This window comes from Pinus tabuliformis, chromosome 9, assembly GCF_031772625.1.
Source record: "Pinus tabuliformis cultivar Carrire ecotype Pingquan chromosome 9, CPIR1, whole genome shotgun sequence".
Lineage (NCBI taxonomy): Eukaryota > Viridiplantae > Streptophyta > Pinopsida > Pinales > Pinaceae > Pinus > Pinus tabuliformis.
In genome coordinates, this window is record NC_142307.1 from 1,370,084,335 (window position 1) to 1,370,110,243 (window position 25,909).

Consider the following 25,909-nt stretch of genomic DNA (forward strand, 5'->3'; position numbering starts at 1 on the left):
AAGTATAACTTCCAAGAACCATAATCCATTATCTAATTTCAACCCATGATCCTTACTTAAATGCACTGGACATTAAATGTACGCACTTTGTATGAAACAATGGCTACTGTACCCCATGGTTGTTGACCCGCCTTCATTGGATAAAAATGTTGATCAAGTGAATGAGTAGACCAATAATGAGTGAGAAGCATATGAGGGGCTGCTATATAAGGGGCACACAAGACTGCCAATTGGAAATCTGCATCATGAGAGAGAAAATTTCTGCTATGGTTACCCTTGCATATACAGGGGTAATACTATAGAGGAGAAATTATACAATAAAAGATACGGATAAATTAAAATTTATTCCTGGCCTAATTCCTATGAGTAATTTACAAGTTCACTCCAACTCAGATCTTTGTAGAGCTTCCATGCATTCAAGTATTCAAAAGGAAATCTCAATAGAAATTCTATCAAGATAAATGTGGGGCAATTTATGATGTCGTAGTCTAACTCTTCTATGTTTTGGCCTGTTACCAGTTATATTTTCCAGTGAATTTTACCCGAACCTGGTAAGAATTTGTTGGAATCACAAGTTTGAACTGTGTAGCTTACATAGTCTGAGTGCCCATCGATTTTTTCAGTATGCTGAATCCATTTATGCATTCGAAAAAACGTTTGAAACGACAAAAAATCACAATCTTGCCAAAAATTGTATTGCTGAATTCCAGCAAAAAATGCCAAAACATAGAACAGTTAGACTATAATGGTCAAGAACACTATATTAGCTTAATATTTATAACACGGAATGCTAAATGTTCTATGATTTCAACCTTTTCCAATTTGCTATCACTGGAAACCGGCTAGACAATCTTTACTGAAATTGCATTTTTTGATTGAAAAAATTGTTGTTTGTAATGCAGAAATGGACTTAGCACCCTTGGATACCCCTATTTCAATTGTGATGTGCAAGGTTAATATCTAATATTTGCAATTCCATCAATCCAAAATAATTCCTACCAGAATTCAGGTCAAAAATGTGGTTTCGCCTCCAATTATCCTAAGCAGCAAGAAAAAGGCCACTTTGTAGAACGTTTGGACTGCTACACTAATAATTCTCTCCTTTTTGTCACTCTAGGTAATTTTATATGAATCATCATGGTATACCTAAACATAAGCTGGATTTCATGAAAAGCCTAAAGTATACGATAATAATTTTTTCCTTGATAATTTTCTTAGTAGATGACAACGATAAATACTTGCTAAAATAACAAAAGCCTATAGTTTCCCATTGCCTATATATTTGAAGGCATTAAAGTCCAGATCACCACCAGAATGAGCAGCACATTTTTAAAGGCACATAAGGCATATTCAAGAGAGCACAGAGGCTGGGTTCTTTACCCTGCCCTTGGATCTCTTACTATCCGTTGAAGTCGTTTCACTGTCTCAATGTTGTGAGCAAATACATCTAGCCCAGATTTTACAACAGTGGCAACTGCATCTAGATCACCTCTGAAATCAGAAGTTAAACATTCAACAAGAATCTCTGGCTTGAGTTCCTGCAAAATAAGGCCTTTACAATTCAGCATACTATAAGAATGGTTCATCACACACACACATATATATGAATGAACGAGGGGGGAATATGATTATATATAGTGTTATTGAAATATGCTTTCCATCATTTCAATTAATAGAAAATGTCTGCCATCTAATTATTCTAACGTGCTTTACAAGAAAGTAGGGAAAAAAGACAAGGCTGTGAACACATGCTAAAAGGAATGCAAAGAAAAAGCATTTTAATAGCCAACCCGCTAGTATTGAGAGATCCAATTAAAGAACAGACAGAACTCGTACAAAAACAGATTATTAAAATTCTGAGGGTGCAATGCTGTTACCTTCAGAGTGCTCACAGTGCGAGCAAAATGCCCACTGCCACCATCTGGTATGTCATCTCGATCTACACTTGTGAGAACAATGTACCCAACACTAGCAAGAAAGAGGGTGCAATCAGATACCACCCATAACAACATATAAGTGACACAATTAACCAGAAACAACATTAAGAAGGCTACTTGGAAAAGAAAAGCCAAGAAAGAAGAAATTGAACCAAACCCAAATGCAAATCACATTGTGAGAAAAAATTGACAGATTTTGGAAAAATCAGTCTGTACATGATTGAGGCACAGCATTCCTATAGGATGTATCCAGATAAGTGTGTTGATGTTGCTGTCTATATGATCTGCTCGTAATGATGACGTCCAATGAACTTGTGCCCAAGTTGACAAGCCCCAATAGCTAACAATTAGACCAAATGTACTTCATCTTGAATACACAAGTGTATATATACCAATTGGTAGAGCTATAGTGTTGGAGTATTAACCAATGTTGTCACACTCGGGCTCAGCAAAGACTCGGCTAGCTTGGGACTCAGCAAGACTGTGACTCGAGAAAGACTCGGCAGCTACAAAAAAACCTTAAAATAGAGTAAATTCTGTGAACCAAAAATATGGCAAGTTTGTTACAAGCTATGTTACCAAATCCACAAGGGTCTTGTTGCTGGATATGCAAATCCGTGTTTCAGATATGGATATGGATACCCATCCACCCAGATCCACATAGGATCTGCCACATAAACAGATCCTTCAAACCCGGAAATGGATCCCATGCTATTGAAATGGATCTCATGCCAACTAGTCCTTACATGCTGGATCCCAAGCAAATAACATTAGAGTTTTTGGTTTATTTTTTACTTTTTTAAGGATATTTGCCACCTGTTTGAAACCCTAAAAACCAAATATTCTATTTAGATTTTTAGTTTGATTACTTATTAGTAATTTGTAGGTTGTATAGTTGTATAAGTTATTAATTACCTATAGGTTGTATAGCACATGATAATGCTAGCAGGAAAGGTCTAACACATCAAAATTTTCATTTTCATTTTTTGATAATGCTAACAGGAAAGCTTTGAGACAATACATAGATAATAATGTATAGTGTACAAAGGATGGCTATGCCATTAATAATTTAATTAGATCAATCCCATCCAACTCTAGGTGAAGAGTCCTCTTATAACAATATGATACATAGACTATAGCATGTTCTCAAACAGTGTACAATATTCATTTACCATTGTAAGTAGATGGGAATTTTTAGATTTGAAGGAAAATTTCAGGGAAGATGACTGGTTGATCATGATGTAGAGTTGAAATATTCAAACAAAAAGCATGTAGACCCATTTTTGGACATGTAGTTAGACATGTTGCCACCTGATTTCACACCTCAGGTTAGTGTGGAGAAAATCCCTAACTCCACTTGGTGTGGCCTTGGGGGCAAGCTATGAGTTGGGGCTGTCACCCAATTCCCAACTCCTTCGTCTAGACTCTCTCCTAACCGAAGCCAAGGGTTATCTAGAGTTTGTAAAAGGTTATGTAAATCTGGGGTTTTGAAGTTAAAAACCCTAACTAAGACATTTGAATCCCTAGGATGCAAAAGGGCTTGAACAAGAATACCTTAGCATTTATAGACAAAACCCTAGGATTAATCGTTACAGCTAAAAGAAGAAAACCCTAACCCTAGCAAGAAAGAAATGCCATCATGATAACGATGTGGATGAATGCAAGAAGTCAAGAGGGAGCAGACTCTCCTCTCAAAAGATAAGTACTCCATAACTTTCCTCTTTAGGCTATTATTAATTTATTACTAGTTTTTTTTAGGTTAGTTTCTTGTCTATGTGTCCTTTGCTTGGTTGTAATCATTCTTCCTTATCCTCCCAATGAGGATTGCAGGTCAATGGAAAAGACTGACAACAGACGAAAGGATTGGAAGGACGTAGCAAAGCAAGAAGACAAGAGGAGCAGGCAATTTGAAGTATACACTTATAAAGAAATCAAAAATCTAGCATGCACCAAATGGCAACATGGAAGCAAGAAGGTTCTCCCAGTAAGAGGGAGAGGATCATGTCAAGACAATTGCCTCAGTTAGAAGAGTTATCCCAGATTTTGAAGGAACCTCATGATTAAAGAAGACCTCATATTTTGGGAAAGGACACATGAATCAAAGGAAGAAATATTGACTTCAGAGGGAGCTGGAAGCAGAATTTGACATGAAGGATCTTACACTACAACTTGGGACTTGAGGATACATCGATTGGGTTGGTAGTGCTAATGATGAGTAGAGATACTACTAATGGTTGGGATCTGGTATGGTTTATTGGAAGAGCATGAAGCAGAATTCTGTTGCACTGCGGAGGCAAAAGATATGGCAGTTTCTACAATTAGCTATGAAATAGTTTGGCTCCATAAAATGTTTGATGAACTATTTGATGACATATTGGATTCAATTAGTTAAAGCTATATGAAGATTGTCAGGTAACCAGGAAGGTTGAAGCACATTATGATTTGTGACATGATTGAGAATGGAGCCGAGAAGCTACAGTATATCTCCACTAACAAACAGGTAGTTGATGCATTGATGAAGTCCCTTCCTAAGGGAAAGGATGAGTATTTTTTAGACAAGCTTGGGCTTGTGGATATCTCCTCCCTATTTGAGAGGGAGTGAGGATGGACAGCTTTATTCTCCATGTGTCATGTACTATGGCCAAGACTAACAGCCGTAAGTCTAGTACATGAACATGGATAGGGAGAATGGTGGATTGGATAAGCATCATGGACCAACATTCTTGAGACATGTATTGTGACCAAGACTAACAGTCGTAAGTCAAGTACATTGATCTGGTATAAGAATGGTCTGGGGGACCGATATTTCCTTGTGTCAAGTATTGTGACAATGGATTAGGAAATGGTCCTGTGAGGACATACTTTGGTGAACCTAGGTGGAGTATGTGCCTCAGAGAGGCAGTGGTGTCCTATTGAATGCCTCCCAGCATTGTGCTTTGATCTAGTGGAGAGATAGAGCTTACTTGTCAAGGCCTTGGTATTTTGACAATGTTGGTTATGATGATGTTATCATCAACGATGCTTATCAATCTGGATCCTTTCTTATAGAAGTCTTCAACTTGAGAATATCCCGCTATCATTATGAATACCTCCATAGTTAAGTGGGAGTGTTGAAATTGTAACTGGGTTCAGTCTTCATAATAATAATTTTGTAATGAGTCAAAACGAATTTATTTGACTCAAAAGAAAAATTATTTTATCATGTCCCATTTGGACATTTAAAAGAAGAAAATTTGAATTTTAAAAGTATGTCTTCATGTCTTCAAGTTGACCAAGTAGGTTGCAAATATTCTGACAAAGGCCTTGGGTAATCCAAAGTTTGTCTTCTTCAGGGATAAGTTGGGAGTAGTAGAGAACACCTTCCTCGCTAAGAGAGAGTGTTAGTTTTTGTAGCTCGAATAGGTGCTCTAGTCCCTATGGGTGTCTATGAAGCTAAGGAACACAGGAGGATAATTATCTCCAAGACCCAGAAAAAGTTTCTAAGTGAAATATCTTAATTAGATTAATTAGCCAATTTTTAATTATTTTCCTAAGTCTAACTTAGGAAAAGTGCTTAATTAAATCAAATTAATTGAGACAAAATCGATTTTTCTCTAGTGATTGTCGCTGCACAAACTAGTAAGCCTTGCAAATAGGCAAAAACTAGAGGGCATAACAACACTTGGGACAGAGGCCCACTGTCACCACAGCCTAAGTCCCCTACTCTTCTCGGAGTTTCACTGACAGGAGTCCTAGTATGACTCACTTGTGATTGATATGTTTCTATGATAGGCTTGAAGTGGGGGAAGGTGGCTCATTCAATGGAAAGATTCAATGAAAGTGCGAGCTTTGGGAGAAGCTAGTAAGACTTTCCACAAAAAACCCCTTGAAAGGAAGGCTACACGAGACCTAGGGTTGAGATATTTAGCGATATATGAGCTCATCCAAGGTCAAGGTAGGCAAGAGAAAAGGCTATGAATGATATACTTCAACAAGTACTAAAGCACAACCCTTGAAGAAATCCCCAAGTTGAAGGATTAGCTTCCAGGGTTCCCACCTGGTGTGAAGGCTAGGGCATCAAATTTTCGAAGATTTCACTGTAGGAAATCCACCAAAACTAGAGGATCATTAGAGGAGACACAAAGGAAGAGGCCTACTCAAACGAAATTTGAAACGCACTCCTCTAATGGATTTCGCACCAAGCCCTAGAGAGGCCTCCTTATCCTTAAGGGGACGAGGAAAAGAGGTAAAAAAGAGGTGAAAGAAAGATGATTTATCAATTTAGAAGTGATCACCAAGGATTAAGACCAGTGCCTAACAATTGGGAGAATTGGAGTCAAAGGTTATCTTGATTTGGCAACTTCGCTCTTCAAGGAGACCTAGAAGGAATTTCGCTACCCTTAATGGAAGCAACAACAAAACGACTTCTAGATATTTATACTTCGATGACACTTTTTGATGGAGTTTCAAGGATGCAAAATGCAATAGAACCTCTAGGAACATTCATTCATTCATTATCCATGAGTAACACATGCAAATTTTCCCAATAGTTCTGATGTTTATACAAAATTTTCATCAACATTAAAAACCATGAGACAGCATTCCATGCATTAGACATTAATCAAAGATCAGAAATATAGCATTAAACATCACTTACAAGACAATGAATAATATATCCATTCATTAAAATGCCAAAATGAAGCTCCAAGAGAGATCACGAAAATTTCCAAACATCAAAATGCATCCAAATAATCCAAATTCATCCAACAATTGCAGGTCCGAAATTTTGAAGAGGAGATATGAAAATCCAAGTGATGATGTCTAAGATTAGAGTAGCTCTCATCTATTTAAATTTTATACATGTGCTACCAGTTCAAAAATCAAAAGACAAAGCCCCTCCTATGCCTAATGTGCTAAGTAACCCACCGATGGTTACAAGCCAACCATGATAGCTCAAAAATTAAGTTGAATAAGCCTTCTTAAGCCCACACTAGGCTAACTTGAAGGCCTAGAAGGGCAACGTTGAGACCTCATGTGCTAAGGATGAGAGTGAGGGCCTCAAAATGATGAATAAGGGGGGGATGCCCTCCAAATGCTGCAAAACATCTCCAAATCCCTATTTGGGCTTTGTGGGCTCCAAATGGGTTTCATGGGTCTCCAAGTGGCTCATAATCAAGTCGATGCTCCATCAATGAGGGCTAGAAGATGACACATGTCCTCCCATGTCTCCCTAGGAAAGACATAACCTCCTCTGGGCCCTGGATCAGCTACCAAGTGTGTTAGAAAATCAGAAAGGCAAAAAGATTTTCTTATATAGATAATTACTTGTGATACTTTTATCTTTGTGTTCTTCTTTTATCTTTTAGTTCATCAAGCAATTACCAAAACAATAACACAAGGACAACAAATGTAGGCGGACAGCCAGAGCAAAACCCCTATCTAGGGAAAAACCCAGTCAACAAATCTTCCTTCAATAGTTTCTTGAGATAGTATAAGACTCTTGACCTAGACAAAGACTTCCTCCACACCAAGTCATCCCTCACTCCTTGCAGATGATAATCCTTCGAAAGCAACTTCGACCTAGCAGCATCAACATGCAATAGTAGCTTCGACCCAATAGCAACAGTAACAGCAGCTTCAACTAGACAAAGAAAACTTTGATCTCCCTTGATACTCCTCAGAAGAGAGAGAGAGAGAGATGGCCCAAAATTTCCATCTTGGTGTCTTCTATCTTCCTCCAAAAACTCGCACTCCTTTCCAACCTCCGTCCAGCGCTTTTTCAACTTCGCACTTCCCAGTTTCCAGCTTCAGGATATTGAACTATGTGAGAGAGAATGAATTTGAACTGCCTTGTATATATAGCCTTCCAATGAGGTCGAATTACCCTTCATGAGGTTGACTTGATCTTCTTGAGGCCAACTTGGTGTGGAGAAAACTAAATTCATTTTTGAATCTAAAATAATTATTTTTACATGATTCGAAAGCCCAATAAGGATTTCTTTTAATGGACAATGACTCTAATGACTCAGAATAAATCTTAGAAGTCCTCAATGGGGACTTTGACCTAAAACAAGATGACCCAAGCATGAAACCCATGCTTTAATAAGTCATAATAATAATAATAATAATATTTTCTTCATTCTTTTGATAAGTACATTTCATTGTGACTCAAATACATTTATGAAGACCAAACCTAGTTACATATTTCAACACTCCCTCTTAACTAGGGAGGTATTCACAAGTACAAGGAAGAACTCAGAACACATGAACCATGAAGAATTTAGCCTCCGCAATGCCATGGACTAGATTCCTAACCAGGGCAATCTATCCAAGGTCCTCCAATAGTTTAGGCACCACAATGCCATGTACTAGATTCCTAACCAGGGCAATCTATCCAGGTGGGACTAAGATGGACTAAAGCTTTCAGCTTCTCTAAGTACCATCAGGCTTACTTGCTAACCATCAACCCAGGGATCTAGGTGTGTATCTGAGGTCAGAGCTCTATGACCAATGCCACCCTCCCTACTTCGAGAACTAGACATCAACACAAAGTGTCGGCCAGATGTCCTCCCAAGCAATGTGTCTTACACACAAAGCCTCAACACTCTCGATTATTTCAATCGATAACAAATCCTCCTCGATCAAACAGATCGGTAACAAATCTCTCTCGTGTAACCTACATGCTATCAAACCTCAAAGAGATTTACCTGTACAAACACAACCCCAATCAGTAACAAACTTATAAGTAAACACAAACCTCTGGGGTCTTCCAAACAACTAGATGTTGCTTCTCAATTTATCACAGTAGGACTTTCAAATAAATCTTGACAAAAGATTCCTTAATTATACATTTTATTTTCCTACTTCACATACAGCAACATATTCTACATAGATACGGCTTTTCTTATTTCAACAGTCCCTCAAAATACATTCTCCAATTTTCTTCTTTCAAGATGTTCAATATGATTATTATATGCCCTCCCTATCAACTTAGGGAGATTCCTTTCATCCAAGCTCCGTCTTAACTTAGGGAGATTCTTTTCATCCAAGCTCCCTCTTAACTTAGGGAGATTTCTTTTATTCAAGCTCCCTCTTAACTTAGGGAGCTTTACTTGTTTTCTACAACATTGGAGAATCCTTCATCGTTTCCATCCTTCTTAAGTTATCATGACCATCATCATTCACATAACTTTCTCCATCATGCTTATCATATCAACTTTACTTTATGAGCATCTTCACCCTCTTGAAGATTATGCACCTGCACAACTTAGATAGCAAGTACAACCAAATCTATAGAAGCATGAAGTTAACCATATCAAAATCATATAATAATGGAAGCATTCAACTTTATACATCAGATACCCAAACTTAGTTACAAACAAGAGACACATACTCTTCAACTTCTTGCTAGGGCTTTTGTCATAAACCCTAGACTATATCATCAAGACTTCAAACATAACAACCTTCATTACATCTAGGGTTTCAATGTTTCTTCCAGAGGTATGAAATACCCTACTGCAACATATTTCAAACCCTAAAAGCAATTCAAATAAATATAGATATAAATGCATCTAAGAATTTTCAGAATTCGAATGTTAGACTTCCTACTAGGGTTTAGAGCGAAACCGTAGATTTCATGAGCTTTAACAATCAAAACTAATCACAACTCAAAGTAACAACAAGACTAGCTTCCACTAGGATTTGTTGTAAACCCTATATTTTATTAATTCTCAACAACCACAATACAATTTCAGATTTTATCAACGTTTCATAAATCCCAGATTATCACATTGTCACCATATATCAGAGATTTTAACTTCAATTAAGGTTTGGTTATAAAACCCTAGAGTTCACAAATACTATCATCCTAGAGAATCAAACTTCGACTAGGGCTTAGTTCCAAACCCTAAGACTCATGACCATCAATAATTAGGTCAACTCATACATCTAGGATTCCATCATCATGCACAAGCATATCATAACATGTGTTAGTCAAACCCAAAGACACATATATCAATAAAAGTTAGACATATAACAAACTTGATCAGACTAGGGTTTGATCAGACAAACACACACATGCCAAGGATTTCATTTCTAGGACATTATAAGGGTCTTACTTGTACATCCTGCCAAACCCTAATGATCTAGGGTTTCAATACAAAACATAGCAAACACTAAATTACCAATACTTCAAAGGTTCAGGATTTCAAACACTACCATTCAACCCTAACGAGTTAGGGTTTCCATAACCATACAAAAACCCCAAATATGACATCATCAAAGCATCAAACATTTTCTTTTGACTTCAACAATAATCCTAAGTAGGCTAGGGTTTCACACATAATCATCAACATACGCTTAAGTTAGGGTTTTTCACAAAGAACCTTTCTAAGGTTCCACCGGAGTAATCAAAGATATAAGGAGGCTAGATTTATCTAATGATGAATCACCCAATCAAGAATCTTTAAGATTCAAGAAAGCTAGACACGATGATGTTAGTAATAGTTTATCAAGAATTAGTATCATGAAGAGAGAAAAAACTTGTAGTTCAAAACATACCTCTTGTTTCTTAACGAACCTCGTAGTTCCAATGCTTTGTCTTGTGAGGCCTTCTTCCTTGAATCTTCAGCAAGTTTTTCCTAAACAAGGAAAATATGAGTAGAAATGTGATTAGTATTTTTAAAACAAAACTAGATAAGTAAGGAAGACTAAAAATGAAAAAGGTAATAAGATAATTATCTTTGGAGGTTGGTGAGGGCTCCCTCCAAGCTTGAGGGATACATATAACCTTGAGAACAAATAAAAATGTTTTTCAAAAATACTAAAAATAAAATAAAAAAATAACTAAAGCTTAGATCAAAGGACTTAGTAGTGTAAGTCCCTTATATCCAGTTCTTCGGGTTTATTCTTCTTCGGAGATCATTCTACAGCAATGTTGGCTTGGTCTCTGCTTCTTTTCTTGTTCTTCGGATTGTCAGGACAGTCACTTCTATAGTGACCCATTTTGTGGCATTGGTAGCTTGGACATATCGACCTTCCTTCTTGGCCCTCTTGACTTTTTGGAGTTTCCTTTCTTGTGAGAAGCGGACTATGCATTTGAAACCTTTTCTTCTTCACTGTTGGATACTAATAAGATTCTCATTTCTAATTGGGTGCAAGTATTCCATAATTGCTCGAAGTAGGAGCTTCTTTCCAACTATTGAGACCTGAAGCAAAAGAACTCCAAGTAGGTGGCAATCCCAATAATGTAGTGATTATTAGCTCCTTTTCCGGTACAATTTTATCTATGGCTTGACATTCATCTCTAATTCTAGATATCCTCACAAAGAAGGAAGCCACAGTATCATCCTTTGTCATTTTTGTAGTCCTTAACTCATTCTTCAAACTTGCTACTTGATCGATGTTCTTGATAGTGAATAATTTTGACAAAGCTTCATACATTTCTTGAGCATGGTCTATATTGGAAATGTATGGGACAAGATTTTCCTTTATGATTTCTACCATCAATGTCATAGCCAATATTTCTGACTCTCTATACTTCACCTTGTCTGCATCACTAGATTCTTCGGTAGGTCTCTTCACCTTTCCTTTGACCAAATCCAAGACCTTGTTCTTTTCAAGAATGAGGTCAATTCTCTTCTTCCAAGACCTGTAGTTTGATGCTCCTTCCAATTTGTTCTCACTCTTTATTGTGTTAGACATTGTCCTTGAAGATAGTGAGTTTCTTCTCTTATAAGAGCTCCTTATATGATCCCTTGATCAATCCTTTAGACTTCTTTCAGTAGATACTCAAAACTGTCTTTTTCCTCCTTCATCTTAGTTATGATTCTATGTTAGAAAATCAAAAAGGCAAAAAGATTTTCTTATATAGACAATTACTTGTGATACTTTTATCTTTATGTTATTCTTTTTATCTTTTAGTTCATCAAGCAATTCCCAAAACAATAACACAAGGCCAACAAATGTAGGTAGACAGCAGGGCAAAACCCCTATCTAGGGGAAAAACCAGTCAACAATTCTTCCTTCAATAGTTTCTTGAGATAGTCCAAGACACTTGACCTAGACAAAGACTTCCTCCACACCAAGTCAGCCCTCAATCCTTCTTGCACATGATAACCCTTCAAAAGCAACTTCGACCTAGCAGCATCAACATGCAGTAGCAGCTTCGACCTAGTAGCAACAGCTTTGACTAGACAAAGAAAACTTCGATCTCTCTTGATACTCAGAAGAGAGAGAGAGATGGCCCAAAACTTTGATCTTGGTGTCTTTTATCTTCCTCCAAAAACTCGCACTTCTTTCCAACCTCCTTCCAACCCTTTTCCAACTTCGCACTTCCTAGCTTCCAGCTTCAGGGTATCGAACTATGTGAGAGAGAATGAATTGCTCCAAATGAATTCGAATTGCCTTGTATATATAGCCTTCCAATGAGGTCGAATTACCCTTCTTGAGGTCGACTTGGTGTGGAGAAGACTAAATTCATTTTTGACTCAAAAATAATTCTTTTTACATGATTTGAAAGCCCAAGAAGGGTCTCTTTTAATGGACAATGACTCTAATGATTCAGAATAAATCCTAGAAGTCCTCAATGGGGACTTTGACCTAAAACAAGATGACCCAAACATGAAACCCATGCTTTAATAAGTCATAATAATAATAATAATAATATTTTCTTCATTCTTTTGATAAGTACATTTCAATGACTCAAATACATTTATGAAGGCCAAACCTAGTTACATATTTCAACAAAGTGTCGAGTGCAATATGTAGCCGGCTGGGCAATGTGATCTAAGTGCATCATCATCTCTGTATAACTGGAGCACAAACAAGCAAGTGGTGGTGTCGAAGAAGCCCATGTGTGGCAATCAATGCTCTGCATGGTTGGAGACCCATGGCTCTTAACACTCACCCTATAAATGCCAATGTGATCCCCTGGAGGGCTTGGATCCTGTATAGGGAGGCCAAGTCCAAGATGAAAACCCGCCTACAATCCTGTATAAGATCCAAAGTGTCTCCTCACCTTCCAATATAATGATTCATTAGTGCAATTGAGTAAATACGCTTGCTAATCAAGGTCAGGAGTGGACACTTCATAGTGGGTTTCACTTCCAAATTTGGGGCTTTAGACATGCCCAGGTGTTTCCTTCCTTGGCAAGGCAAGTTAATGGAGGACCCTACAAGGTGGTTTCAACCTCTAAGGGAATGACAGGTCCAAGGTACACCCATCAAGTGGCAGGTGTCATGTGAAATAATGATGGAACAGAGTGGGGACAAAGGGAAGGCTCTAAGCCACATGCCATGGTACAAGGGTATCTATGATGAAGGAGGCCCACACCTTAGGTGTATGAATGTAAGGAGGGAGCAATCGTGGTACATGAGTTACCCTGGCCTTTGTTTTTCCACCCTTCTTCATTTGCCTTTTTCCTTTTATTGATTTTTCTTCATTTTACTACTTAGGGCTCAAGGGAATGAGAGCATGATGTGTAAGATATAGCAGTGATTACCCCCTTAAGGTGGGGCAGTTCATCACCCACCAGGGGTTGGGACATTCATGGGTTCCTTAATGATGCAAGGGGCACTCATAGGGGCCCTAGGAACCAAGGTGATGGCCATAATGATAGGGGGTAGAGCTCATGTTTGGCTTTTTTCCCACATGCTAAATTTTATTGTCTCGGCCATCTTTTGCATTTTGTGGTACATTTCTTGTTGTATGTGGCCATATTATGCTTTTATCCTTTTTTTTTAGCTACATCAACCTTTGGGGCATCGTTCCAGGCCCGACCCAAGGTGTGGACAAGGGGAGGGGGAGGCTAACACCTTGTGAACCCAATGGACAAATGTGGACCCAAATGGGGAAAATGTGAAAAGGGATTGTAATGATCAAAGGGGAGTGAGATACATGGTATCGAGAAGCGGGACCACGCAACTAAAATCAGGGTTTCCCATGTAATGCCACTCTTAAAGATAGTAATCAATAAAGGAGATCCCACATGACTAGGATACAAGATTAACCCCCCAGCTGAGGTAAGGAAACAAGAGTACAATCGAAACCCTTCCTTCTTTCAATTTGCCCAATAATCCATGCCTAGATGTGCCCAAGAAAAGCAAGCGTAAACACCTAATTACATAATGAAAAATCATACCTTTGGGGTTGGATGGCCCACCTTCAAACATATGATCATGACAGATGAGCAAGGGTACACAATACCTAGCTCAAGTGGCAGAGAATGGTAGCACATCAAGCTATCAGGTGGCTACAAGGGGTTGTTGGCTATCGGCTGAAGACAAACCTAGGAGAAAATTTCTCCTATAGGGGTCACCCACTAGTGGTGGGTAACATCTAGCTCCAACTAGGACATGAACTCTCAGTAGAGTGCACGAACCATGTACTTGAACGGGGAGGTCATGAGAACACCAGCAATCTCTTGGGACCGCAGACTTGTTACTTGCACATCACAAACAAAGCAAATGGGGGCAACTTGTGTCGAAGGCGTCCTTTGATCGCCCATGCTTTTGTTATTTTGAAATGCAAGTCTAATCTAAATGCACCTAATCTAGCATGAGAACATAATATGATATTAAATTATAATGCAAAATCAATATGCAATGTGTCTTACTCTAACATGCATATAATATACCCCGGATGCGGGTGGCAGCTTGATATTCAACGGGGAGCCACATGACAGCCATGGGCTGCCACGTGATGGAGCTCCTCCCTTAAATGTTATCCACCGCTAGTACCTTCCGTCTTATGCGGCCTCTGAGCTATCTTAATGGCGATGGGGGAGAGTATGGTTAGCCTGCGGGAGGCATTAACTGCTGGTCTTTTCATTGGTAATGAAGGGCGGTTTAAGAATGAGGAATGCCTGGAGACGGGAGCTCATAATGGGAAAAGGAATTTGCAGAGTGGTAAGAGTCTATGCGGAGGGCAGGAGGTGGAGTGTTGGGCCGCGAACCAGAATTCGCCTGCACTCCTCGGACTGGTCTTTAGCCTATTTAAGCATTTCCCTTTCCCAAATTGGGGCGTGTCTGTTGTGGGGAAGGAGCAGCTCCATTGCTGGACCTCGTCTGTTGGGGAAAAGCACAAAAGCTTGGGGGCTGCCATGGTGCGAGAGAGATTGCCTTGTCGCAGAGGAACCTGGCATGGAGAATCCTCTCGCCCTCCAGCTGCTGATATTCATCATCACTGTTGTTGTTGTTACTGCCACCGGAGGATGGGAGCCAACCCTATCCAGCCCTGCCAAGTCATGGAAGTGGGCAGCTCAAGCAGTGGGAAGAACAAGTTACCTGCTTTTGGTTCGGTTGTATTTACTCTGGGTAGTTCTGGGAAAAATCCAGGCATTAACGCCCATATTTCTGTGCTGTTCACCCAAATTGAGGAAGAGAACGAAGAAGACTCTTCTCTGGTTCTGGCAGAGGACAATGTCATGCATGGCAAAGGCAAACTCCCAATGGGGGAGCCGTCAACTGATGAGGAAGGGTCAGCAATTGGTCGAGGTAAGCTCCCAGTGGGGGAGTCGGCGAGTGAGGAGGGTAATTCAACGTCGGGCCGCTCTCAACCCTCAACCCAGCCTCGAGCTTCTGAGCAGTCGGAACCTGTGCACAACCCGTCAGCAATGGAAGAAGAGCCAGAGGATTAGTTCTGGCGGGTGGTTCTGGGTTTTTGCTTTTTGCACTCATGTCGGGCTTCGGGGTAAGAATACTCGCAATTTCCTGTGTCACACGGTTGTCTGTGTTTTTGTTCTGTCTGGTAACGCTTGCGGTTTCCACCATGGCAGTGGGGACTTAATCTCTGGTTGGGCGCAAATCCTTGGTGATTGCCTGGTTTTGTTTATATGTTCAAGTTTATGTCTTTAAGTACCATAGTTAGTCTGAATGGTAAGTCAGTTGGGAATCGCCCCTGCGTGGGTCTTTTTGAAAACTCTCAGTATCTTGATGTTGGATCTTAAGGCCTAGCGTGGCTTTTGTACTCGTTTGAATATGCATCCCATGAGCCGCAGCAGGCCTTGGGTCGCCAGACTCTCTGTTTGTAAAGTTATCTGTAAATATTAATATACTAGTAGTTAATTTTGCCGAGAAAAAAAAAACATGCATATAATATACAATGTCAAGTGTCATAGAAAGGGGTGATGCAACTAACTTTGACCGGCTTCGGCCAAAGTTCATCATCAAGTCTAGCAATATAGTAATATCCCTCGCCAACCTTACCATGAACCTTGACAGGGACAAGGTTCTTGTCTACCAACACTACCTCCCAACCTTGAATTCCTTCCTAGGTTTTTGCACCCACTTCTTGCTTTGTTTTTTATCAGGTCTTTTGATGATGCAGACTCCTTATAAAGGAAGAATAGGAGTGGGGTCCTTAGTCTCAGGCATGTTATAATATGGGATGAGGTTATGTTTTACCACATGAGTTGGATATAAAGGTTCTCTATAAAGAATGAGCAATGTCCCACCAGGTTGTGGAATAGTGGCATAAGATAAGTCCATTTGAAGTGGTCCTCCCACAGTAGCACCCCATTTCCTAGATGTTAAAATTGGACAACTAGGTCCAAACTCCATGTTCTGATGCTCAGATTAAGAGGCTGATATTTTTGTTGGATTCCTCTTTCTGAGAGGTGTAAAATCCATATAAAAATAGTCTTAATCCGATGAGCAGAACTTATATTTTGAATTTATTATTCTTAATAAATTATATGTGCAAGGTCAGCCAGTTTTGTAATGTAGGCTCACATGCCCAACAGATGTGTCACACACCCTCATTGATGGATATATATACAGGAAAAGTTGGAGAGAATTTGAAAACAACACAACTCACATCTTCCTCTCTCATCCTAAAAGTACGAGCTACCTGGAGGACGAATTTCAGCCACACGTGGGAAGGACGAAGAGGGTTTCTGCTGCTAGGGTTTCGTAGAAGTTTCAGGACAGCGTTGACTTTTGTAGAACTGACTTGGGTTGACTCATCTACTGGTTGGAGGGTTGTTGTGACACATGCTGGGCTGGCTGACCAAAGGAGACTTTGCTGGTTGAAGCATCATGTTGACCGCCGAAACGAACACATACATTTTTCTTGTTTTCTGATTTGTCTTTTGTAAGATCTGCTTATATGTTCTATCTGCATTTTGCTTATCTACTTGTATGATTGCTGTGAGAAAAGTGAAATTGCTCTTAGCATAGAACATCTACAAAACTTTACATGGTATCGGAGCTGAGGTGAAGACAAACTCTATCTATAGCAATCATCATCGAAGAAAATGGATTCCTCTAAGCTGGAAGTCATCACTTGGAGTCATAAGCACAACCTCTTCATGTGTAGTCTCCTCCTCTCCACGTCTGGGTTTTTGGTGAAGGAGAGAGACACCATGAGTGATACGCTAGTCTTCAAGTGATGCCCTAGCTGCTGTACATTGCCCTAGCCGCAGAGATCTGAACGCAATCAAGGGAGGCATTGTTACGCAGCACGCTGCACAAGAAGCCTTTATACGCTGCCTGTAGCAGCCTAAACGCAGACTTGTTCACGTAGTCAATGGAGGAAGAAGAGCCGCAGTCATCAAGCATAGAAGAATTCATAGGAGATCTGGCCGCAGTTGAAAGGAGACCTGTAGCTGCCAAGCCAATACGCAGTGTGAAGGTTCACGTAGCCCTAAACTTCAGCCACGTCCCTAAACGCTGTAAAGGAGAAGACGTTATGTATGCACAGCACTATACGCTGTCATGATACACATACGAAATTAAGGAAACTATACACACAGCGTGGACATCTATACGCTCAGTTATGGACAGTCTATACGCTGTCACCTTATACGCAGTTATGGACACTATACGTTGTCACCTTATACGCATACGCAGCAAGTCTATACGCTGTCACCTTATACGCAGTTATGGAAACTATACGTTGTCACCTTATACGCATACGCAGCAAATCTATACGCTGTCATTATACGCAGCAATGGAGAATCTTCGCATAAGGGAGCCGCATCCGCAGCAAGGTATTGACTGCACCATGGTGCAGTCATGACACTCTCGGCATCCTGTAACGTTCGTTGATCTGGCAGCGTGGGATCTGGCAACATAGATCAGGCAGCGTGTATTAAATGATCTCGGCATAAGGACGCAGTCACCATGAATGAATACCCTCGACCTCCAACGATATACCTGTAGTTGATCTATTATACAGCATGGGATCCGTGTTAATGCCACGTAACTGTAGGTGACAGCGTGGTAAAATCCAACGTTGTCTATGAGAAGAAGCAGTCTTGACACCAGATCTTGGTGTTTCTTCTATAGATGTTTAAGTATATTGAATAACAGTATGAAGATAATCCAGTAACGTATCTATTGCAAACAGTGATCTGAATTACAAGAAGTGACAAGGGTAAGGATCTCGGTTGGATGAAAATCTCGAATGAAGGGACCGAGTTATCTCACACAACAGTCCTGAAATACAGTCTCGGTGAAATCTCAGTAAAGGATTTCGGTGCTATCTCAGGGACAAGGTCTTGTTACTATCTCAAGAAAAAGTCTCGGTGCTACCACAAAGGGCAGTGACTTCAATTCGGTGTTGTAATTTCAGTTTCGGTGTTATTGCAGAAGGAGAGGTTCAGTGCCATTGTAGAGATAAACTCAGTGACCACAAGATTCGGTACTATTAGAGTGACCTCAGCTTGGTACCATCACATGACCACTATGAGAGGACGTTCTACTTCAACAACCTTAGTGATGCATGAGATCAAGAGCAGCATGATGATGCATGATGCATATGCCGTGGTGCAGCTTGAGAACCTGATGTAGGATGATGATAGGTGAAGGAGTCACCTTGGAGGATCAGTTGAAGCAGAATGTCTTCAACTGATCTCATCGTTATATGAGATGATCTATGCTCAGATCTAGACAAGTCAAAGTGTTGACTTCTGTTGTAAATGTACACTCTCTCTCTTTCTCTGCTGCACTTTGAAGATAAAAGAAGAATTGATCAAGGGTTTCCCCACACAACTGATCTTATCCTTGGGGGGATGTTCTTACTATATGACATTTACTGATGACTTCTCTCGCAAAACCTGGATATACTTCTTGAAGAAGAAGGATGAGGCTTTCATGTGGTTCCGTACCTTCAAAGCCTCGGTGGAAAATATGACCGGAAAGAAGAACAAGATTTTGAGGACTGACAATGGCACTGAATATGAGTCAAATGAGTTCAAAGACTTTTGCAGAGAAGCTGGCATTAAGAGGGAGACTACCACTGCATATACTCCTGAGCAGAATGGTGTTGCTGAACGCAAGAATAGGACTATTGTGGAAGCTGCCCGTGCCATGCTATGTGACCAGGGTCTTCCAAAGTTTCTGTGGGGAGAAGCTGCAAATACTGCTGTGTACATTCAAAACCGATGCCCTCATTCCGCTTTGGACTCCAAAACTCCCGAAGAGGTTTTCTCTGGTAAGAAACCTGATGTCTCACATTTTAGAATTTTTGGATGTCCTGTCTATTTTCATGTGCCGAAAGAAAAGAGAAGTAAGCTGGATGCTACTGGGAAGAAAGGAATGTTTGTGGGCTACAGTGAGACTTCTAAGGCATATAGAGTCTATGTACCTGGTCAAAGGGAAGTAGAGATAAGCCATGATGTCACTTTTGACGAAGATGCCTCCCTGAAGAAAGTAGTAGATCTTCCTAGATCTGAAGAAAACCATGAAGAAAGACCTGGAAATCTGGAAGAACCCCAGGATGAGACTATGCCTGATGTTGAAGGGCAAATGGACCCTATTGATCCTTCCCCTTCTCTAGGAAAGAGGCCATCATGGCTCAGGGACACCCTCGAAGATGCTGAGGGTCATGCTGCCCCAAGGGGATCATTCCGAGAAAGCAAGAAGCCGTGTAGATACCAAGGGTATCTAGCTGCCATGAGTACTATTATACAATCTGAACCTGGATCTTTTGAGGAAGCCATCAAGCATAAAGTCTGGAAGGATGCTATGCATGAAGAATATGAGGCTATTATGAAGAATGATGTCTGGGATGTGGTCCCGAAACCGAAGGACAAATCTGTTGTCACCGCTAAATGGCTCTACAAGATTAAACATGGATCTGATGGGAGCGCTGAAAAGTTTAAGGCAAGATTTGTTGCCCAAAAGGAAGGAATTGACTATGACGATATATTTGCACCTGTGGCTCGATATACCACCATCCGATCCATCATAGCCCTTGCTGCTACGCAAGGATGGAGTCTTCATCAGATGGATGTCAAGACCGTTTTTTTTGCATGGTGCAATAAAGGAAGAGGTGTATGTAGAACAACCTCTGGGATTTGAAGTTCAAGATCGAGACACTTATGTCTGCAGGTTGAAGAAAGCCCTCTATTTGTTAAAGCAAGCACCCAGAGCTTGGTATGAGAGGATGGATAGTTACTTGATGAAGCTGGGCTTCACTCGAAGCAATGCTGATCCAAACCTTTACTTCAAGGTTGAGGAAGGAAAGCCTCTCATTCTAGTGCTGTATGTGGACGACCTCTTCCTGACAGGTGATGACCCTCTCATTCATCAATGTAAGAGGGAGCTTGCTGCTGAGTTCGAGATGAAAGACCTAGGACTGATGCACTATTTCCTAGGCCTGGAGGTCTGGCAGAGACCTGGAGAGATTTTCCTTTCTCAAGGAAAGTATATTGTGAAGCTTCTGGAAAGATTTGGGATGGTGGACTGTAAGTCCGTGTCGACACCAATGGAACTCAACTTTAAGAAGTTGAGTGGCAGCGCTGCTGGGCCTATCTTGGCCAATCCTACTGAGTATCGTCAACTCATAGGAGCTTTGATGTTCTTAGTGAACACCCGTCCGGACATATGTTTTGCAGTGAATACTTTGAGTCAACAGATGGTTGAGCCTCATCATTTTCACTGGGTTGGTGCCAAGAACCTTTTAAGATATCTTCGGGGCACGATAAACCATGGGCTGAGATACACTGCCGGGAGTGTGATACTCCGGGGATATACTGATGCCGATTGGGCTGGCAGTGTGGTGGATCGTAAGAGCACATCTGGATGCTGTTTCAATCTTGGTTCTGCTTCGATCTCATGGATGAGCAGGAAGCAGAAGTCGGTGGCTTTGAGCACCGCGGAGGCCGAATACATTGCTGCTAGTATGGCCTGTTGTGAAGCAGTTTGGTTGAGGAAGCTCTTTAGTGAGCTGTTCCAACATGTGCTAGATACCACTGTAATACTCTGTGATAATCAGAGTGGGATTCGTATGACTGAGAATCCTGTGTTCCACGACCGATCCAAGCATATTGATATCAGGTACCACTTTATCCGGGATATGGTACAGCGAGGCGCCGTAAGGCTCGATCATATAGGAACTGATGAGCAGGTCGCGGATATTCTCACTAAGCCCCTGGGGAAGGTCAAGTTCCTAACCTTCCGTGAGAGTCTTGGTGTCGTGGAAAGACCCTATGATGTGGGTCCTGTTGGACGATGAGCTCTGGGAGCTCTGGGGGGCTTTGGGGATAGCTTCTCGGAGCTATAAGCACTCATAATGCTTCTGCCCCACCCTTATGATTATTGAGCTGGTTCGCCACTCATTTAATCTGTGCCCCGTATGCATCCTATTCCTACCCATTGAGTTCAGGGCTCATGGGAAGTACCTCTCATTTGGCCAATGAGGTGTGGAAAAGCTAGAGACTATTAGCAAAGACTGATGGACGCATCAGAGATTGCCGTACTCTCTATCTAGGATGGCATGGTCCAACCACTTGATCTGGGATCAAGATTTGTGAGGTCTGGGACCTCTGGACTGATTATGTCAGTCGGGGAATGATGTCTTTGTGACTGACCCACTTCTGTTCTGAAATAAAGAAGCCAGCAAAGCAAGTTTCGGCGGGATGACTCACGATGTTAATTGCACTAATAGATGGAGTTCTCCCTAGTTGAGAGGGAGTGTTAAAATTGGACAACTAGGTCCAAACTCCATGTTCTGATGCTCAGATTAAGAGGCTGATATTTTTGTTGGATTCCTCTTTCTGAGAGGTGTAAAATCCATATAAAAATAGTCTTAATCCGATGAGCAGAACTTATATTTTGAATTTATTATTCTTAATAAATTATATGTGCAAGGTCAGCCAGTTTTGTAATGTAGGCTCACATGCCCAACAGATGTGTCACACACCCTCATTGATGGATATATATACAGGAAAAGTTGGAGAGAATTTGAAAACAACACAACTCACATCTTCCTCTCTCATCCTAAAAGTACGAGCTACCTGGAGGACGAATTTCAGCCACACGTGGGAAGGATGAAGAGGGTTTCTGCTGCTAGGGTTTCGTAGAAGTTTCAGGACAGCGTTGACTTTTGTAGAACTGACTTGGGTTGACTCATCTACTGGTTGGAGGGTTGTTGTGACACATGCTGGGCTGGCTGACCAAAGGAGACTTTGCTGGTTGAAGCATCCTGTTGACCGCCGAAACGAACACATACATTTTTCTTGTTTTCTGATTTGTCTTCTGTAAGATCTGCTTATATGTTCTATCTGCATTTTGCTTATCTACTTGTATGATTGTTGTGAGAAAAGTGAAATTGCTCTTAGCATAGAACATCTACAAAACTTTACACTAGACAATAACATCCCCCATACATTAGGTATATATATAACCACAACATCCATAGGCAATGATATGTCATTGTTCCTGGCTAATGATACCTTAAGATCTTTGATGAGGCCTTCAACATTAACAAAGCTAGAATCAAAACCACACATGTTCTTATATGGGTAGGTGATACTTAGATTGAGTTGCTTCATGACCTTTAATGGCATAATATTTGCAGAAGCCCCAGAATCTAACATACAAGGAGTGTTGAAAAGTGTAACTAGATTCGGTCTTCATAATGACATGTGTAATTGTGATTTTATGTAATTGATGAAAGAAGAAAAATAATTATTGTAATGCTTGTCTCATGGGTTTCATGAGCAAGGAATTTTATTTTAGTGATGGCTCCCATTGTGAGCCTTTAGGATTTGTCATCTAGTCATAAAATTCAATTTGAGTCTATGTCATCTATGAAGGACCCTTCTTGGGCATGTTATATATTTATATAAGTCCTTAAATAAGTTAAAAATCCCTCCAAGACCAGACAAAGTCACCTCCTTCAAGTCAGCTTCAAAAGAATAATATAAAATTCTCAAAGAGACATGTCAGCTCACTATCATGTCATGTTGGCTTATTTTGATGGAAAACAACTATAAATAGGGCTATTCATATTCATTTTAGAGCAGAATTTCAAAGATTTGGTCATCATACAGTCTGAAGTGCGAAGTACAACGAGGAAGCCTAAAGACCAGCGAAGTAACAAAAGGGAAGAGCGAAGTTCTTAAGGGTATTTTGGGACTGTTTTAAGGGCAGAAAACCTCTATACAAGAAGTTTGTTGCAGCAATGAAGGAGAAGTCTATTGCAGCAGTAAATGCTGAAGGTAAGTCTGTTGCATCGGTGAAGAAGAAGTATGTTGCAGCAGTAAAGGCCGAAGGTAAGTCTGTTGCAATAGTAAAGGCCAAGGAAAAGTTTTTTGTAGAAGTGGAAGTCGAGGAGAAGTGCAGTTCTCCTAAGGAGTCGAAGTGGAAGAAGGACTAGTCAAGAAGGCCGAAGGTCTAAAGCAGAAGAAAGCCAAGGTTGAAGAAGAAGCCAAGAAGGAAGGAGTTGAAGGTTGACTATCATTGACTAAGGATCTTGTGTCTTGGTCTTGGAGTGGCAAATAGGTCAAGGGTCTTGGTCTTGGTATTCATCAATTGGAATCTCTATAAGAAGAAGAATTTGTTCGGGTTTTCCTCTCAAGTGGGAGAGGTTTTGGCCCTGGCTAATAACCTATATTCCGTGTCTCTTGTCTTTTTATGGTTTATGCATTGGTAGTTGTTTGATGAAGAAGAACACTAATAACCTAAGTAAAAGAAGATCCTAATCTAAAGAAGTAAAAAGCATTCACAAGCAATTACTAATAGAAGAGAAATCACTTAATTGCTGCCCTAGATTTCTCAACAAGGAGAAGGTCATTGATGGCTAAGGTGAGCAAGAGTGGCTCATGACCAAGATTAGTTTTAGTGAGGTGAATGTTTTGCAACATGATAGGTGGGTCATCTTCCTCAAGTCCCAATGCTCTCTTAACTCGCCATCTTTGGGATGGAAGCTTCACAATTTCCTTTATGGGAACTTGCATAGTCATTCTTCCTATAGCAGCACCTGCATAAATATCGATCACAACTTCCTTGTCTTTAGTTTTGTGCTTGGGTTCCCCTATGGGAGGATCCTTTTTGGTGTTGTCTTTCTTGGAAGGATCTTTCCTTGGGGGGTCCTTAGGAGAAGGTTGCTTAAGGGGGTTCCTTCCCTTTTGATGCATCGAAACTTGCGAAGGGACCTTTGTCATTTTTCCTTGAATATTGGACCCCTTTAAATCTCCCACTATCACCAGCATTCAGTATAGATTTATCCTTTTCATATTTAAGTTTTACTTCACTAATCAAGGGATGGGTATATGTGTCACCTAACATAATGTTAAAGGCTTGGGTTTCACCAACTACATTCATTTGCTCACCACCCTCCTCAACTTCACTTTCTTCATTGGCACTATCATTTTGCTCATCCTCGAAAGATAATTCTTCTTGTTCCACAGCATTGGTTGGAGCTAAAGTATTGGGAACATGGGGTGGACCATGCTTGCCTTCTTCATTAGGTTTATTGGCAAAAGGCATATTGTTTGGACAAAACTTGATTTTTGAGCCTTTTCAAGAGCAGTGAATTTGTTCATATACATCCTATCCCTAGTATTCATGTCCTTAGATAATTTGTCAAATTTCTTAAGGGCCATGACTAGGGCTTCCTCAACTTGATCCTTGGGTTTGCTCATTTTGGTTTCCACCTTAGTCCTATGGGGGTTCAAACATCTCAATTTTGGCAGCATTTATATTTTGTTCGACCTCAATAATTATCTCCTTGGCCTCAGCAAGAGTCTTAGGCTTCTTATCCTTTAGTTGGTATGTCAGGTGCCCCCCAACAACGTTAATGAATTTGTCAAGTATTTGAGCTTTAGAGAGTTTGAGGTGATCAGGGATGTCCCTGACAATCCTACCAAACATTTGGATAAATTCTTTAGCATCCTCATTACCTTTCTCTCTCACATGGTAAAATTTCTCAAGGTTAAAAGCTCCATCAGCATCAAATGACCATCTTTTCTTAAAAACATCTTCAAATTTTTCAAAGTCATCAATGTTGGTCGGAGGGAGACTAAGGTACCATTCCCTCACGTTTCCCTCAAAGGATAAGGCAAATAACATCATTAGAAGGTCTTCATCATCAATCCCTCAAGGGCCTATTGCCCAAAAGAAGTCATCTACATGGTTATTAGCACTTTAATCAATAGTTCCTTTAAACTTGGTAACCATTCATGATATTTCTCAGGTAAAGGATTGAGGTTGTCACTCAATTTCAAAGGTCTAAAAGCACTAGAAAGAAGTCTTTTGGTCCTTGGGATTTTGGGTTGGTTTTGATTTTGGTTAGTATTGGTATCCATATTGATATTTTCTTTATCAAACTTGTCAAACTCGGGGAGCAAGTTAGTTCTAACAAGTGATGGAGTTCTCTCCCCTCTTCTTGTAGCAGCCCTAGTTCTAGGAGCAATGTTGTCTTCTAGTTCTTCACATCCAATTATACTAGGGGTTTTGACAATGAATGGAGTCGCCAGAGGAATACTTATAATGTCGTCAATGAATCAATTCCTCAATGATTCACAAGGAAGGCAGACTTGCTTCCTCCCCGGCAACAGCGCCAAAAATGTTGCTGCACAAACTAGCAAGTCTTGTAAATAGGCAAAAGCTAGAGGGCACAATAGCACTTGGGACAGAGGCCCACTGTCACCACAGTCTAAGTCCCCTACTCTTCTCGGATTTTCACTGACAGGAGGAGTCCTAGTATGACTCATTTGTGGACAAGGGGAGGGGGAGGCTAACACCTTGTGGACCCAAATGAGGAA

At 40.4% G+C, this 25,909-nt stretch overlaps 1 protein-coding gene across 1 annotated transcript in view; it reads right to left on the reverse strand.

Annotated features, from left to right (window-relative positions):
* LOC149153594 (Radical SAM superfamily protein) overlaps positions 1-25,909 on the reverse strand; it is a 131,030-nt gene that overhangs the window by 90,876 nt on the left and 14,245 nt on the right. Inside the window, exons 3-4 of the mRNA XM_089438870.1 lie at positions 1,878-1,968; positions 1,381-1,538 (exon numbers count right to left, since the gene is read on the reverse strand). Of these exons, the coding sequence (XP_089294996.1) occupies positions 1,381-1,538; positions 1,878-1,968 (249 nt within the window). The remainder of the gene's footprint in view (positions 1-1,380; positions 1,539-1,877; positions 1,969-25,909) is intronic.